Source organism: Oreochromis niloticus, linkage group LG22 (assembly GCF_001858045.2).
Source record: "Oreochromis niloticus isolate F11D_XX linkage group LG22, O_niloticus_UMD_NMBU, whole genome shotgun sequence".
In the NCBI taxonomy this organism is placed as follows: domain Eukaryota; kingdom Metazoa; phylum Chordata; class Actinopteri; order Cichliformes; family Cichlidae; genus Oreochromis; species Oreochromis niloticus.
In genome coordinates, this window is record NC_031985.2 from 8,621,654 (window position 1) to 8,637,431 (window position 15,778).

General features: G+C 42.1%; 4 protein-coding genes across 7 annotated transcripts in view; all 4 read right to left on the reverse strand.

The window, feature by feature from the left end:
• LOC100698385 (class I histocompatibility antigen, F10 alpha chain) overlaps positions 1–15,778 on the reverse strand; it is a 127,230-nt gene that overhangs the window by 52,816 nt on the left and 58,636 nt on the right. The window lies entirely within an intron of this gene.
• Positions 1–15,778, reverse strand: part of LOC112841703 (major histocompatibility complex class I-related gene protein) — a 103,871-nt gene that overhangs the window by 17,818 nt on the left and 70,275 nt on the right. Inside the window, exon 1 of one of the 2 annotated variants that reach the window (XM_025902454.1) lies at positions 1,310–1,805. The exons of the other annotated variant lie outside the window; for it this stretch is intronic. Within the exon in view, the coding sequence (XP_025758239.1) occupies positions 1,310–1,568 (259 nt within the window). The 5' untranslated portion in view covers positions 1,569–1,805. Of the gene's footprint in view, positions 1–1,309; positions 1,806–15,778 lie in introns of those variants that run through there. 2 annotated transcript variants of the gene reach the window in all.
• Positions 1–15,778, reverse strand: part of LOC102078978 (class I histocompatibility antigen, F10 alpha chain) — a 97,491-nt gene that overhangs the window by 3,109 nt on the left and 78,604 nt on the right. The window lies entirely within an intron of this gene.
• LOC109194531 (class I histocompatibility antigen, F10 alpha chain) overlaps positions 1–15,778 on the reverse strand; it is a 44,355-nt gene that overhangs the window by 1,731 nt on the left and 26,846 nt on the right. The gene's annotated exons all lie outside the window — the stretch shown is intronic.

Below are 15,778 nucleotides of genomic sequence, written 5' to 3' on the forward strand. Positions count from 1 at the left end.
GGTTCACTCACCAGTTTTCCTTTTGTAAATAATGAATCCGATTAGTGCAACAACAGCAAGAACAAGAGCAGCAGTGACAATGGGTACGCTGATGGGGACGGCAGTGGGGCTGGAGCTGGGGCTGATCGTGATGTTGGGCACTTCCGATAAGGCTAAAAACAAACAAATGAAAAAACAAAGAAGAAGAACAGAAAATGACTGATTTATTTATTTTAAATATTGTTTTGTAAAAAAAATACACTAAAATATTTTGTTCAATGATTGAAAAAAAATGTTGAATAAAAATAAAGAGAAAACTGTCATTTTTATCCTTAACGTCTTTAACTTCTTTGACTTATACTAATACTAAACTAATATTATAAAAATCCAAACATTTAAAGTGTCAGTGCTACAACTGCAAACCATGATTGATTAGTTAGTAATAAATAAAAATTATTTGTGTTTGTGGGGTTTTTTCTGTTTTAGACTGTTTATATATAATATGTCATGCAGGAGGTCCATTGTGGGCTATAAAATGAGTAAAATTACATTTTGAAAATAAAGTCAATATTTTATGACATCCATCAGCTCAAACACAAAACAACACAAACAACACATCTTCATCATTTCTGATTATATTCTTACCTTCATTTGTCCTGATCACTGTTTTATCCAGTGTGGTGGTGACGTTTTCATTTATACCAGAGAACTGAAACACACAGTCGTACCTCCTCCAGTCTTCAGCTGGAACAGATCTCAGATCCAGGTTAACACTCATCTGGAAGGTCCCATCATTGTTGGTGAGGATCTCTCCTTTCTCCACACCCTCATGAGTCTCCTCTCCATCTTTCCTCCACATCATCTCGGCTCTGTTAGGATAGAAACCTGTAGCGTGGCAGCTGATGGCAGAGGAGGAAGACTTCTGGAGGAGAGACACTGAAGGAAGAACTGGAGAGTAAAGAGAAACACAGGTCACTGTTTCTATATAACAGCATGCTAACTTATCATTGAATGCCTTAGACACACATATTAATGTACATACAGTACCATGTAAAGTCTATTTAAAAAAATGAAGGATATTACAGAGTCGAATAATGAAATAAGAAAAATATTTGAAGGGAGGTGGAAACATTGTAAAAAGCTAAAGTGATGGTTTTGAAATTTAATGAATAAATAAATTTTGATTATTGTTAAAAAAAACACATGAGATTAGCAGACAGAGAGGAAGAGAGAAAATACACTGAACTTAACTGAGCAGGTCATAAAAAAGTTGTATTAGTTAATAAAAATGAGGTAAATTATCACTGTAAGTCTGGTCATGTGATTGTACCTGTTCTCATTAAAGAGCTCCTCCCATAGTTCAGATACTTCTTCACCCACTCAGGACAAATCTGAGTGTAATAGTTCTTCACACTGGTTATAAAAGCTTTGTTACTGTCCCACTTGTGTTTGGTCACCACAGCCTGTTGTTTAGGAGCGACCCACGTCTCTGTCTGCAGGTCAAATGTTATGAAGTCTTCTCCATCATAACCAAACTGCTCATATCCGTCCACCTCATTCGTCTCATCGTCCCATTCACAGCCGTACATCCGCTGGACAATGTGAACACCTGAAAGAGGAACAGAGACGAAGGCGATAGTGAGTCAGAGTGAGATCCAACATTGTTTCACATTAACACAGAGACACCAGTCACCAGAGACTAAAATACCTGACCTGAATCCACTGCTGCAGGACAACACAGTGTGGATTCAACACAGCTTCCACAGAAGGAGAGTTTCAGGACAGAGAAGCCTGTTCAGCAGTGAGTTGCTACAACTGGTTTCAATAAACGTAATAATAAATATCCTGAAAGACAAGCTATGTAAGATGTGAGCTCAGTACAAATGCTGTTTTCAAAATGTTAAATGAAAGAGAGAAAAACGCCATTTGACTTCACAATTCTTCATTTCTTCTTCCTCTTTCGGTCACTCTCTTTAAGGGTTGTCACAGCAGATTCTCCTTCTCTACATCCATGAAATTCCTCCAAGGTCTTTCTCTTCCCAGCTCCACATTCAACATCCAAACCATCTCAGCCTTGCCACTTGGTCACTCCCGATAAAAACATCATCAGCTCTGTTACCTCCAACTCGGTGCCGATGTCACGGGGTGGAAATGGACAAGTTACTGTGGGGGTTTTTTGTGCATGTTTTGCTGTTTTTCTTTAATGTTGTACAGTGTTTTATTTTTATGAGTTTTGTTGCATGTTTACTGTATTTATCGGTGACTTGTCCGGAAAGACTCCGCCCCTCCCTGATTATGAACCATATACACCTGCGAGGTTCCCGGAGGCCAATAAGAGGGCCTACCAGACGACAAACAAGAGGCCTGAGAGAGAGAGTAGCAATGATGGCGGTCTAGAAGTGGCAGCTGACGGCCGCAAGCGGCGGCGGCGCCGGAGTTGGCGTCAGTGCGACACTGGTAGAGCTTGGCGTGGAAGGAGGGAAAGCCAGCGACGCGGGGCGAGCGGTCCGACTGCTGCAGCAACGGGAGGGAGATACAGCGCCAGCGACCGAGGACGCGGAGCGAGCGGTCCGACGGCTGCAGCAACGGAAGCCCAGATTACGCGTCTGCGAAGAATTAGAGGCGGCGAGGCAGGCCAGTGCCATTTACCGGTCACAAGGGAGCGGCGGGCAGAGTTGGGAGCTCTGCCCACCCGGGGTAAGTCTTTTTGACTTGTCCCCTTTTAATGAACGATAGCTCCCTAAAAGAGTAGTGACTGCTGCTGCCTTTCCCTTTTTAGCGCATTGGGGCGCAGGACGCTGAGGGGAAGGCGAGGACGCCGCCGGGTTCCCTCCCTGTATCGCTTCACCGGATTTGTTATTAGTGACTTTTTATACCGTGGCGGACGCCACTGGACTTTTAACGTTGTGTTTTATTGATTTTTATTGTTTTCCCCTGGCCAGGGCTGTTTTAAAAAAAAAAAAAAATATATATATATATATATATATATATATATGCTGAATAATTACGCACACCCCACTTTTCAGTTATTTATTTGTAAAAAATGTTTGGAATCATGTATGATTTTCGTTCCACTTCTCACGTGTGCACCACTTTGTATTGGTCTTTCACGTGGAATTCCAATAAAATTGATTCATGTTTGTGGCTGTAATGTGACAAAATGTGGGAAAGTTCAAGGGGGCCGAATACTTTTGCAAGCCACTGTATGTATATTTCAAGTTTTTAGCTCAAACAGACTCTTGAGCATATTCATATAGCAAAATCCACATAACCAGTGTGCACCCTATTGCACATCTTTGAACTGTATGTTAATCAGTACATGAAGCGTATCTCTGAAAAGATATGTTCTTGTACTGTATTTTTATTTTCTGAAGTAATATACCCACTGAGACCCAGCCTTATTTCTTCAAGCAACGCCCTCTACTCATGTTGTCTCTGTGTATCTCCCTCTTCAGATTCTTCACTGAGATCACAACCTTGACACCTAAAATTCCAAATACTCGAGTTTAGTTATGAGGAGCAGTTAGAACTAGAAAGCGAAAATTTCAGAAGAAATTTTATGTGTGCCTATGCCGCTGCTAATCACTGTAGTTTGCCATTCATACGGCTACAGAGAGCAAAACTCAGAAGAGCAGCCATTCTCCACCATGAACTATGGTAAAAACAAACACCGCTCACGCTTCACAGATGACAGCTTACAGTTTTGTGTAAAGATGAAGTTACTTTGTACAGCGCCGATTTGCAGACGCTGTGCACACAGGTTCATGAGCAGAAGTCCCATTGTACCACGGCAGACCCGACAATGTTTGCATGAACACACTTTGAAGCATTACATTATAGACCACTTTTCACACATGCATTCACTTTTTGTTTTTTGTTATTTTTACACAGTGTTCTGAATTATGAACAATGGTCTACAGCCAATCCTGTGTATTATTATACAAACTTTGGTTGTGAGATTCAGATAACTATTTAATAAAAGCTAAATATTTTATATGAGAGTAAGAAAGAAAAGTATATCTTTGTGTCCACCTTTCTCTGTTAATGCCCTAGCTTCCCCCCCCCTAAAAGCTTTGCTAGATCCGCCCCTGCACAGTTACCAGCTGTCAGCTACACAAAAAAGGAGCTTGGTCTTTGTCTCTCAGAAACAACTCATAACTTCCCTTCAACTCATTCATGTCACCTAAAGTGTAAACCTGTTTCTCCATCACCAGTTCAGCTCTGATGATTCAGTAAGGACATCTCCTGATTTCATCTTCATGCTCCAGCAAACATCAGCTGATACTAGAAATTAAAATCAAAAGAATTCTAACAACAGCTGATCAAGCTTAAACGTGCTGCTGTTGTTTAGCGCGATAAATAAGAGCGAACAGCCGATCATTGATCAGTTTCATGATTGACGTTTCAACACGCGAGAGAATGACAGGGGAGGCTTCGTAACGACAGAATAAATCATAATGTTTTCTCTGAATGTGGGACGATTCCGTTTGTACGGCACGGCAACTCTATGAACTAACCCTAATGAATAAAATAAAGTCCAACGTCAGTAACTTAGTACGCACACAGCTGTATATAAACTCCCGTGGCATTACGATTGTAAAAGGTCAACGAAAATAAATTACACCTAAACTCGGTTTATATCTGACCCAAATAGAGAGCGACCGGGTGCTGACACGAGTTTCACCCGCCTCAATATAAGCCAAGCCTGGGTGCTTTTTCACGAAGGGTTGCTAGCGGCGCGAGCTAACTATGCTAGTGGCGCTAGCTAGCTAGCCGGCTATCAGCAACACATAAGAGAACTGCTGCTAAATAAACTACACCTAAACTCGGTTTATATCTGACCCAAATAGAGAGCGACCGGGTGCTGACACGAGTTTCACCCGCCTCAATATAAGCCAAGCCTGGGTGCTTTTTCACGAAGGGTTGCTAGCGGCGCGAGCTAACTATGCTAGCGGCGCTAGCTAGCTAGCCGGCTATCAGCAACACATAAGAGAACTGCTGCTAAATAAACTACACCTAAACTCGGTTTATATCTGACCCAAATAGAGTGCAGTTCATAACTTCTTACCTGAAATTCAGTTCACCTCACGCTCCTGCCTTCGCTTTCCCTGATCCATGATTGACCACCGCGTTAGCAATCGCCTGCCCGGCCTCATATGTCTCGTTGGCGGCATGTCCTTTCTGTCACACACCGGTGGGTAGCTGCCCTCTGTTGTAGCTCCACCACCAAACAACTCAGTTATTTTTTCCACATCCAGCTGTAACTCCGATTCTATGCGAGCATTTGCGAGAGACCAGGGAGGTGAAACGACAGAGAGAGTCCCCTCGCTATCCATTTGCAGCCAAGTGCGGCAGCTAGCTAGGTAGCCAGCTAGGTAGCCGGCTAGCTGTCAGGCAGGACCGACGTAGTCAGAGCACTGTCGCTAAATATGGGATGTCTTGATAAAACAAGCAGATATTTGAAGTTTACACACCTACATTCTCGCCTGAAAATATCTTAAAAGCTTATTTTGTGACCTAGAAACACGAATAAAAGACATATAAAACGAAGTGGTGGCCGCCATTGTTCACTCTGTAGAGGCGTGCTATGAATTGTGGGATATTGAGTTTTCCACCAAGCATTACCGTAACTTTTGAATGATTTGCGCAACCTTAAAAATTCCAAGGGCTCCTGAAAGCAGCGACGCTGTGCGCACCGTTGAAATTGTCATCATTACGGTAATCCAAATAAGGGTACACAGGCTGTACCACTCCCGGCATACCACTAGAGAGAGCCAACACACCACAAATGAAGTCTGTTTATTTGGCGCCAAAAGATGAATTGGCCTAAATTTGCACTAAAATATTAATATTTAAAAAACTATAAAAGTTATAAACACCAAAAGTCATAACATAATAGTCCAGCTCCAGCCGCACAAAATGATCTAACATATGTAACCCTAATGTCAAAACTGTTTGGCAGAGGAGCGCGGGAAAATTTTCACTAAAATATTAATATTTAAAAAACTATAAAATTCATAAACACCAAAAGTCATAGCACACCATTCCAGATCCGGCCGCACAAAATGAGGTAACATATATGAAGCTTGTCTCAAAACTGCGGGGCGTGATACGTGCCGAAATTTAGGCGGAAGATGGAGAATAATAATAACTAGAAAGCGAAAATTTCAGAAGAAATTTTATGTGTGCCTATGCCCCTGCTAATCACTGTAGTTTCCCATTCATACGGCTACAGAGAGCAAAACTCAGAAGAGCAGCCATTCTCCACCATGAACTATGGTAAAAACAAACACCGCTCACGCTTCACAGATGACAGCTTACAGTTTTGTGTAAAGATGAAGTTACTTCGTACAGCGCCGATTTGCAGACGCTGTGCACACAGGTTCATGAGCAGAAGTCCCATTGTACCACGGCAGACCTGACAATGTTTGCATGAACACGCTTTGAAGCATTACGTTATGGACCAATTTTCACACATGGTTGGTTTACCCACACAGCCGGCTGTGCATTCACTTTTTGTTTTTTGTTATTTTTACACAGTGTTCTGAATGATGAACAATGGTCTACAGCCAATCTTGTGTATTATTATACAAACTTTGGTTGTAAGATTCAGATAACTATTTAATAAAAGCTAAATATTTTATACAGGGAGTGCAGAATTATTAGGCAAATGAGTATTTTGTCCACATCATCCTCTTCATGCATGTTGTCTTACTCCAAGCTGTATAGGCTCGAAAGCCTACTACCAATTAAGCATATTAGGTGATGTGCATCTCTGTAATGAGAAGGGGTGTGGTCTAATGACATCAACACCCTATATCAGGTGTGCATAATTATTAGGCAACTTCCTTTCCTTTGGCAAAATGGGTCAAAAGAAGGACTTGACAGGCTCAGAAAAGTCCAAAATAGTGAGATATCTTGCAGAGGGATGCAGCAGTCTTAAAATTGCAAAGCTTCTGAAGCGTGATCATCGAACAATCAAGCGTTTCATTCAAATAGTCAACAGGGTCGCAAGAAGCGTGTGGAAAAACCAAGGCGCAAAATAACTGCCCATGAACTGAGAAAAGTCAAGCGTGCAGCTGCCAAGATGCCACTTGCCACCAGTTTGGCCATATTTCAGAGCTGCAACATCACTGGAGTGCCCAAAAGGACAAGGTGTACAATACTCAGAGACATGGCCAAGGTAAGAAAGGCTGAAAGACGACCACCACTGAACAAGACACACAAGCTGAAACGTCAAGACTGGGCCAAGAAATATCTCAAGACTGAATTTTCTAAGGTTTTATGGACTGATGAAATGAGAGTGAGTCTTGATGGGCCAGATGGATGGGCCCGTGGCTGGATTGGTAAAAGGCAGAGAGCTCCAGTCCGACTCAGACGCCAGCAAGGTGGAGGTGGAGTACTGGTTTGGGCTGGTATCATCAAAGATGAGCTTGTGGGGCCTTTTCGGGTTGAGGATGGAGTCAAGCTCAACTCCCAGTCCTACTGCCAGTTTCTGGAAGACACCTTCTTCAAGCAGTGGTACAGGAAGAAGTCTGTATCCTTCAAGAAAAACATGATTTTCATGCAGGACAATGCTCCATCACACGCGTCCAAGTACTCCACAGCGTGGCTGGCAAGAAAGGGTATAAAAGAAGAAAAACTAATGACATGGCCTCCTTGTTCACCTGATCTGAACCCCATTGAGAACCTGTGGTCCATCATCAAATGTGAGATTTACAAGGAGGGAAAACAGTACACCTCTCTGAACAGTGTCTGGGAGGCTGTGGTTGCTGCTGCACGCAATGTTGATGGTGAACAGATCAAAACACTGACAGAATCCATGGATGGCAGGCTTTTGAGTGTCCTTGCAAAGAAAGGTGGCTATATTGGTCGCTGACTTGTTTTTGTTTTGTTTTTGAATGTCAGAAATGTATATTTGTGAATGTGGAGATGTTATATTAGTTTCACTGGTAATAAATAATTGAAATGGGTATATATTTGTTTTTTGTTAAGTTGCCTATAATTATGCACAGTAATAGTCACCTGCACACACAGATATCCCCCTAAAATAGCTAAAACTAAAAACAAACTAAAAACTACTTCCAAAAACATTCAGCTTTGATATTAATGAGTTTTTTGGGTTCATTGAGAACATGGTTGTTGTTCAATAATAAAATTATGGCAAAAGCTTTGCTAGATCCGCCCCTGCACAGTTACCAGCTGTCAGCTAAATAAAAAAAGGAGCTTGGTGTTTATTTCTCTCAGAAACAGTTCATAACTTCCCTTCAACTCATTCATGTCACCTAAAAAAAAAGGTAAACCTGTTTCTCCATCACCAGTTCAGCTCTGATGATTCAGTAAGGTCATCTCCTGGTTTCGACCAGCCGCTTCTACAGCTGTGGCTCCAGCAACATCAGCTGATACTAGAAATTAAAATCAAATGAATTCTAACAACAGCTGATCAAGCTTAAACGTGCTGCTGTTGTTTAGCGCGATAAACAAACAAGAGAGAAAAGCCGATCATTGATCAGTTTCATGACTGAAGTTTGAACAGGCGAGAGAATGACAGGGGAGGCTGTCATAAAGTTCAACATCAGTAACTTAGCGCGCACACAGCTGTATAGAAACTCCATCGTGCTAGCTACCACGCAGTATGAGTTATTATAACTGATTGTAAAAAGTCAGCACAACGAAAATAAACTACACCTAAACTCGGTTTATATCTGACCCAAATAGAGTGCAGGTCATAACTTCTTACCTGAAATTCAGTTCACCTCACGCTCCGACCGGCAGCCGCCTGCTTCTCCTGCCTTCGGTTTCCCTGATCCACGATCTACCACCGGTCGATCGGCGGTCGCCTCGCCGCCTCGTTCCCCGCATGTTCTTTCTGACACACACCGGTGGATAGCTGCCCTCGGTTGTAGCTCCGCGTCAGCGACTACCAAACAACTCAGTTATTTTTTCCACATCGACCAGCATCTGGACAATCCACCGCCTTTCACTGTTTGTACCGTTACTAAAAAAAAAACCCTCATCGGCTCATAAAAACGAAAAATAAGTCCAGCTATGACCCTGAGTCAAAAAGACAGCCAGCTCGGGTTAGCTAGCTACCTGTCTAGCTCTTTGCAGGCACCGAAAACATCAGAGCTAATATGGGATGTCTTGGTAACACGAGCAGATATTTGAAGTTTACATCTGGCCAATCCACCACCTTTCACTGTTTATACCGTTACTAAAATGAATAAATAAATAAATCATCGGTCCATATAAACGAAAATAAGTCCAGCTAAAACACATACTGTCGGCGAGCGACCGGGTGCTGACACGAGTTTCACCCGCCTCAATATAAGCCAAGCCTGGGTGCTTTTTCACGAAGGGTCGCTAGCGGTGCTAGCTAACTATGCTAGCGGCGCTAGCTAGCTAGCCGGCTATCAGCAACACATAAGAGAACTGCTGCTAAATAAACTACACCTAAACTCGGTTTATATCTGACCCAAATAGAGTGCAGGTCATAACTTCTTACCTGAAATTCAGTTCACCTCACGCTCCTGCCTTCGCTTTCCCTGATCCACGATTGACCTCCGCGTTAGCAAACACCGGTCGATCGGCGGTCGCGGCATGTCCTTTCTGTCATACACCGGTGGATAGCTGCCCACTGTTGTAGCTCCGCGTTATAGCACCACCAAACAACTCAGTTATTTTTCCACATCCAGCTGTAACTCCGATTCTGTGCGAGCATTTGCGAGAGACCGGGGAGGTGAAACGACAGAGAGAGTCCCCTCGCTATCCATTTGCAGCCAAGTGCGGCAGCTAGCTAGGTAGCCGGCTAGCTGTCAGGCAGGACCAACGTCGTCAGAGCACTGTCGCTAAATATGGATGTCTTGATAAAACAAGCAGATATTTGAAGTTTACACACCTACATTCTCGCCTGAAAATATCTTAAAAGTTTATTTTGTGACCTAGAAACACGAATAAAAGACATATAAAACGAAGTGGTGGCCGCCATTGTTCACTCTGTAGAGGCGTGCTATGAATTGTGGGATATGGAGTTTTCAACACAAGGATAAATCTTTTCGGCTGTACTACTCCCGGTATACCACTAGAGAGAGCCAAGACACCACAAATGAAGTCTGTTTATTTGGCGCCAAAAGATGAATTGGCCTAAATTTGTACTAAAATATTAATATTTAAAAAACTATAAAAGTCATAAACACCAAAAGTCACAACATAATAGTCCAGCTCCAGCCGCACAAAATGATCTAACATATGTAATCCTAATGTCAAAACTGTTTGGCAGAGGAGCGCGGGAAAATTTTCACTAAAATATTAATATTTAAAAAACTATAAAATTCATAAACACCAAAAGTCATAGCACACCATTCCAGATCCGGCCGCACAAAATGAGGTAACATATATGAAGCTTGTCTCAAAACTGCGGGGCGTGATACGTGCCGAAATTTAGGCGGAAGATGGAGAATAATAATAATAATAACTAGAAAGCGAAAATTTCAGAAGAAATTTTATGTGTGCCTATGCCGCTGCTAATCTGTGTAGTTTTCCATTCATACGGCTACAGACAGCAAAACTCAGAAGAGCAGCCATTCTCCACCATGAATTATGGTAAAAACAAACACCGCTCGCGCCTCACAGATGACAGCTTACAGTTTTGGGTAAAGATGAGGTCACTTTGTACAGCCCCGATTTGCAGACGCTGTGCACACAGGTTCATAAGCAGAAGTCCCTCTGTACCACGGCAGACCCCGACAATGTTTGCACGAACACACTTTGAACCAGTACGTTATGGACCACTTTTCACACATGGTTGGTGTACCCTCCCAGCCAGCTGTAGCTTTTCAACTCACAGCCCGACACACACCCAAAAAACAGCCGAGAGAGCACAGACTACGCCCGAGAGGTGTGATTGCAGATGCCCCTCAGGTGGGTCCACCTCCCCTGCAGCGGCACTGCAGACCACGCCCCGCCACACATATCAACACGTAAAATAAATATTTATGCACTTTTGCATTCACTTTTTGTTTTTTGTTATTTTTACACAGTGTTCTGAATGATGAACAATGGTCTACAGCCAATCTTGTGTATTATTATACAAACTTTGGTTGTAAGATTCAGATAACTATTTAATAAAAGCTAAATATTTTATACAGGGAGTGCAGAATTATTAGGCAAATGAGTATTTTGTCCACATCATCCCCTTCATGCATGTTGTCTTACTCCAAGCTGTATAGGCTCGAAAGCCTACTACCAATTAAGCATATTAGGTGATGTGCATCTCTGTAATGAGAAGGGGTATGGTCTAATGACATCAACACCCTATATCAGGTGTGCATAATTATTAGGCAACTTCCTTTCCTTTGGCAAAATGGGTCAAAAGAAGGACTTGACAGGCTCAGAAAAGTCAAAAATAGTGAGATATCTTGCAGAGGCATATAGCAGTCTTAAAATTGCAAAGCTTCTGAAGCGTGATCATCGAACAATCAAGCGTTTCATTCAAAATAGTCAACAGGGTCGCAAGAAGCGTGTGGAAAAACCAAGGGGCAAAATAACTGCCCATGAACTGAGAAAAGTCAAGCGTGCAGCTGCCAAGATGCCACTTGCCACCAGTTTGGCCATATTTCAGAGCTGCAACATCACTGGAGTGCCCAAAAGCACAAGGTGTGCAATACTCAGAGACATGGCCAAGGTAAGAAAGGCTGAAAGACGACCACCACTGAACAAGACACACAAGCTGAAACGTCAAGACTGGGCCAAGAAATATCTCAAGACTGATTTTTCTAAGGTTTTATGGACTGATGAAATGAGAGTGAGTCTTGATGGGCCAGATGGATGGGCCCGTGGCTGGATTGGTAAAGGGCAGAGAGCTCCAGTCCCACTCAGACGCCAGCAAGGTGGAGGTGGAGTACTGGTTTGGGCTGGTATCATCAAAGGTGAGCTTGTGGGCCTTTTCGGGTTGAGGATGGCGTCAAGCTCAACTCCCAGTCCTACTGCAAGTTTCTGGAAGACACCTTCTTCAAGCAGTAGTACAGGAAGAAGTCTGCATCCTTCAAGAAAAACATGATTTTCATGCAGGACAATGCTCCATCACACGCGTCCAAGTACTCCACAGCGTGGCTGGCAAGAAAGGGTTTAAAAGAAGAAAAACTAATGACATGGCCTCCTTGTTCACCTGATCTGAACCCCATTGAGAACCTGTGGTCCATCATCAAATGTGAGATTTACAAGGAGGGAAAACAGTACACCTCTCTGAACAGTGTCTGGGAGGCTGTGGTTGCTGCTGCACGCAATGTTGATGGTGAACAGATCAAAACACTGACAGAATCCATGGATGGCAGGCTTTTGAGTGTCCTTGCAAAGAAAGGTGGCTATATTGGTCGCTGATTTGTTTTTGTTTTGTTTTGAATGTCAGAAATGTATATTTGTGAATGTGGAGATGTTATATTGGTTTCACTGGTAAAAATAAATAATTGAAATGGTATATATTTGTTTTTTGTTAAGTTGTCTAATAATTATGCACAGTAATAGTCACCTGCACACACAGATATCCCCTAAAATAGCTAAAACTAAACACAAACTAAAAACTACTTCCGAAAACATTCAGCTTTGATATTAATGTGTTTTTTGGGTTCATTGAGAACATGGTTGTTGTTCAATAATAAAATTATTCCTCAAAAATACAACTTGCCTAATAATTCTGCACTCCCTGTATGAGAGTAAGAAAGAAAAGTATATCTTTGTGTCCACCTTTCTCTGTTAATGCCCTACCTGGCCCCCTGGCAAAAGCTTTGCTAGATCCGCCCCTGCACAGTTACCAGCTGTCAGCTAAATAAAAAAAGGAGCTTGGTGTTTATTTCTCTCAGAAACAGTTCATAACTTCCCTTCAACTCATTCATGTCACCTAAAAAAAAGGTAAACCTGTTTCTCCATCACCAGTTCAGCTCTGATGATTCAGTAAGGTCATCTCCTGGTTTCGACCAGCCGCTTCTACAGCTGTGGCTCCAGCAACATCAGCTGATACTAGAAATTAAAATCAAATGAATTCTAACAACAGCTGATCAAGCTTAAACGTGCTGCTGTTGTTTAGCGCGATAAACAAACAAGAGAGAAAAGCCGATCATTGATCAGTTTCATGACTGAAGTTTGAACAGGCGAGAGAATGACAGGGGAGGCTGTCATAAAGTTCAACATCAGTAACTTAGCGCGCACACAGCTGTATAGAAACTCCATCGTGCTAGCTACCACGCAGTATGAGTTATTATAACTGATTGTAAAAAGTCAGCACAACGAAAATAAACTACACCTAAACTCGGTTTATATCTGACCCAAATAGAGTGCAGGTCATAACTTCTTACCTGAAATTCAGTTCACCTCACGCTCCGACCGGCAGCCGCCTGCTTCTCCTGCCTTCGGTTTCCCTGATCCACGATCTACCACCGGTCGATCGGCGGTCGCCTCGCCGCCTCGTTCCCCGCATGTTCTTTCTGACACACACCGGTGGATAGCTGCCCTCGGTTGTAGCTCCGCGTCAGCGACTACCAAACAACTCAGTTATTTTTTCCACATCGACCAGCATCTGGACAATCCACCGCCTTTCACTGTTTGTACCGTTACTAAAAAAAAACCCTCATCGGCTCATAAAAACGAAAAATAAGTCCAGCTATGACCCTGAGTCAAAAGACAGCCAGCTCGGGTTAGCTAGCTACCTGTCTAGCTCTTTGCAGGCACCGAAAACATCAGAGCTAATATGGGATGTCTTGGTAACCGAGCAGATATTTGAAGTTACATCTGGCCAATCCACCACCTTTCACTGTTTATACCGTTACTAAAATGAATAAATAAATAAATCATCGGTCCATATAAACGAAAAATAAGTCCAGCTAAAACACATACTGTCGGCGAGCGACCGGGTGCTGACACGAGTTTCACCCGCCTCAATATAAGCCAAGCCTGGGTGCTTTTTCACGAAGGGTCGCTAGCGGTGCTAGCTAACTATGCTAGCGGCGCTAGCTAGCTAGCCGGCTATCAGCAACACATAAGAGAACTGCTGCTAAATAAACTACACCTAAACTCGGTTTATATCTGACCCAAATAGAGTGCAGGTCATAACTTCTTACCTGAAATTCAGTTCACCTCACGCTCCTGCCTTTGCTTTCCCTGATCCACGATTGACCTCCGCGTTAGCAAATACCGGTCGATCGGCGGTCGCGGCATGTCCTTTCTGTCATACACCGGTGGATAGCTACCCACTGTTGTAGCTCCGCGTTATAGCACCACCAAACAACTCAGTTATTTTTTCCACATCCAGCTGTAACTCCGATTCTGTGCGAGCATTTGCGAGAGACCGGGGAGGTGAAACGACAGAGAGAGTCCCCTCGCTATCCATTTGCAGCCAAGTGCGGCAGCTAGCTAGGTAGCCGGCTAGCTGTCAGGCAGGACCAACGTCGTCAGAGCACTGTCGCTAAATATGGGATGTCTTGATAAAACAAGCAGATATTTGAAGTTTACACACCTACATTCTCGCCTGAAAATATCTTAAAAGTTTATTTTGTGACCTAGAAACACGAATAAAAGACATATAAAACGAAGTGGTGGCCGCATTGTTCACTCTGTAGAGGCGTGCTATGAATTGTGGGATATGGAGTTTTCAACACAAGGATAAATTTTTCGGCTGTACTACTCCCGGTTATACACTAGAGAGAGCCAAGACACACAAATGAAGTCTGTTTATTTGCGCCAAAAGATGAATTGGCCTAAATTTGTACTAAAATATTAATATTTAAAAAAACTATAAAAGTCATAAACACCAAAAGTCACAACATAATAGTCCAGCTCCAGCCGCACAAAATATCTAACATATGTAATCCTAATGTCAAAACTGTTTGGCAGAGGAGCGCGGGAAAATTTTCACTAAAATATTAATATTTAAAAAACTATAAAATTCATAAACACCAAAAGTCATTAGCACACCATTCCAGATCCGGCCGCACAAAATGAGGTAACATATATGAAGCTTGTCTCAAACTGCGGGCGTGATACGTGCCGAAATTTAGCGGAAGATGGAGAATAATAATAACTAGAAAAAATTTGCATTTCCTGCGAAAAATGCAGTGTGGATGCTGTAATGCTGAAGCTGTCTGCTGAAACTAGCAGGAAAAAGCTGAAAAGTTGCAGAATTTGTAAAAACTTTGCAGAAGCAAAGGAACTTGCTTAAAATGTAGTAACTTAGCAGAACTGCAATATCTTAGAGGAAACATAATACTTGGCAGAAATACAATAGCATAGCAGAACTTAGCAGAAAAATTGTAACTTACCAGAAACACGATAACTTCTCAAAATACAAGAATTTAGGAGAAATGTATAAGATAACAGAAAGAATATATTTAGCCAAACATTCTTAAACATTACAGAAATACTATGATTTAGAAAAACAGTACAACATAGCAGAAATGCTGTGATTTACCAGAGACACTGTAATTTACTATTAATATTGAATTTTTTTTAAAAAAATACTATGTTTTAGCACAAATACTGTAATTTGACAGAAATACTATCATTTGGCAGAAATACTAATGTTCAGCAGAAATACTCTGGTTTAGCACAAATATTATAACATAGCAGTATACAATTATATAGCAGAAATGCTATATTTAGAAAGAAAAATATAATATAGTAGAAATACTATGATTTAGCGAATACTGTAATCAGCACATATACTGTAACATGACAGAAATTCCTCACTTAGTAGTAATACTATAACATGAAACAAATGTTATGATTGGCACAAAAACCATAATTTGGGAAA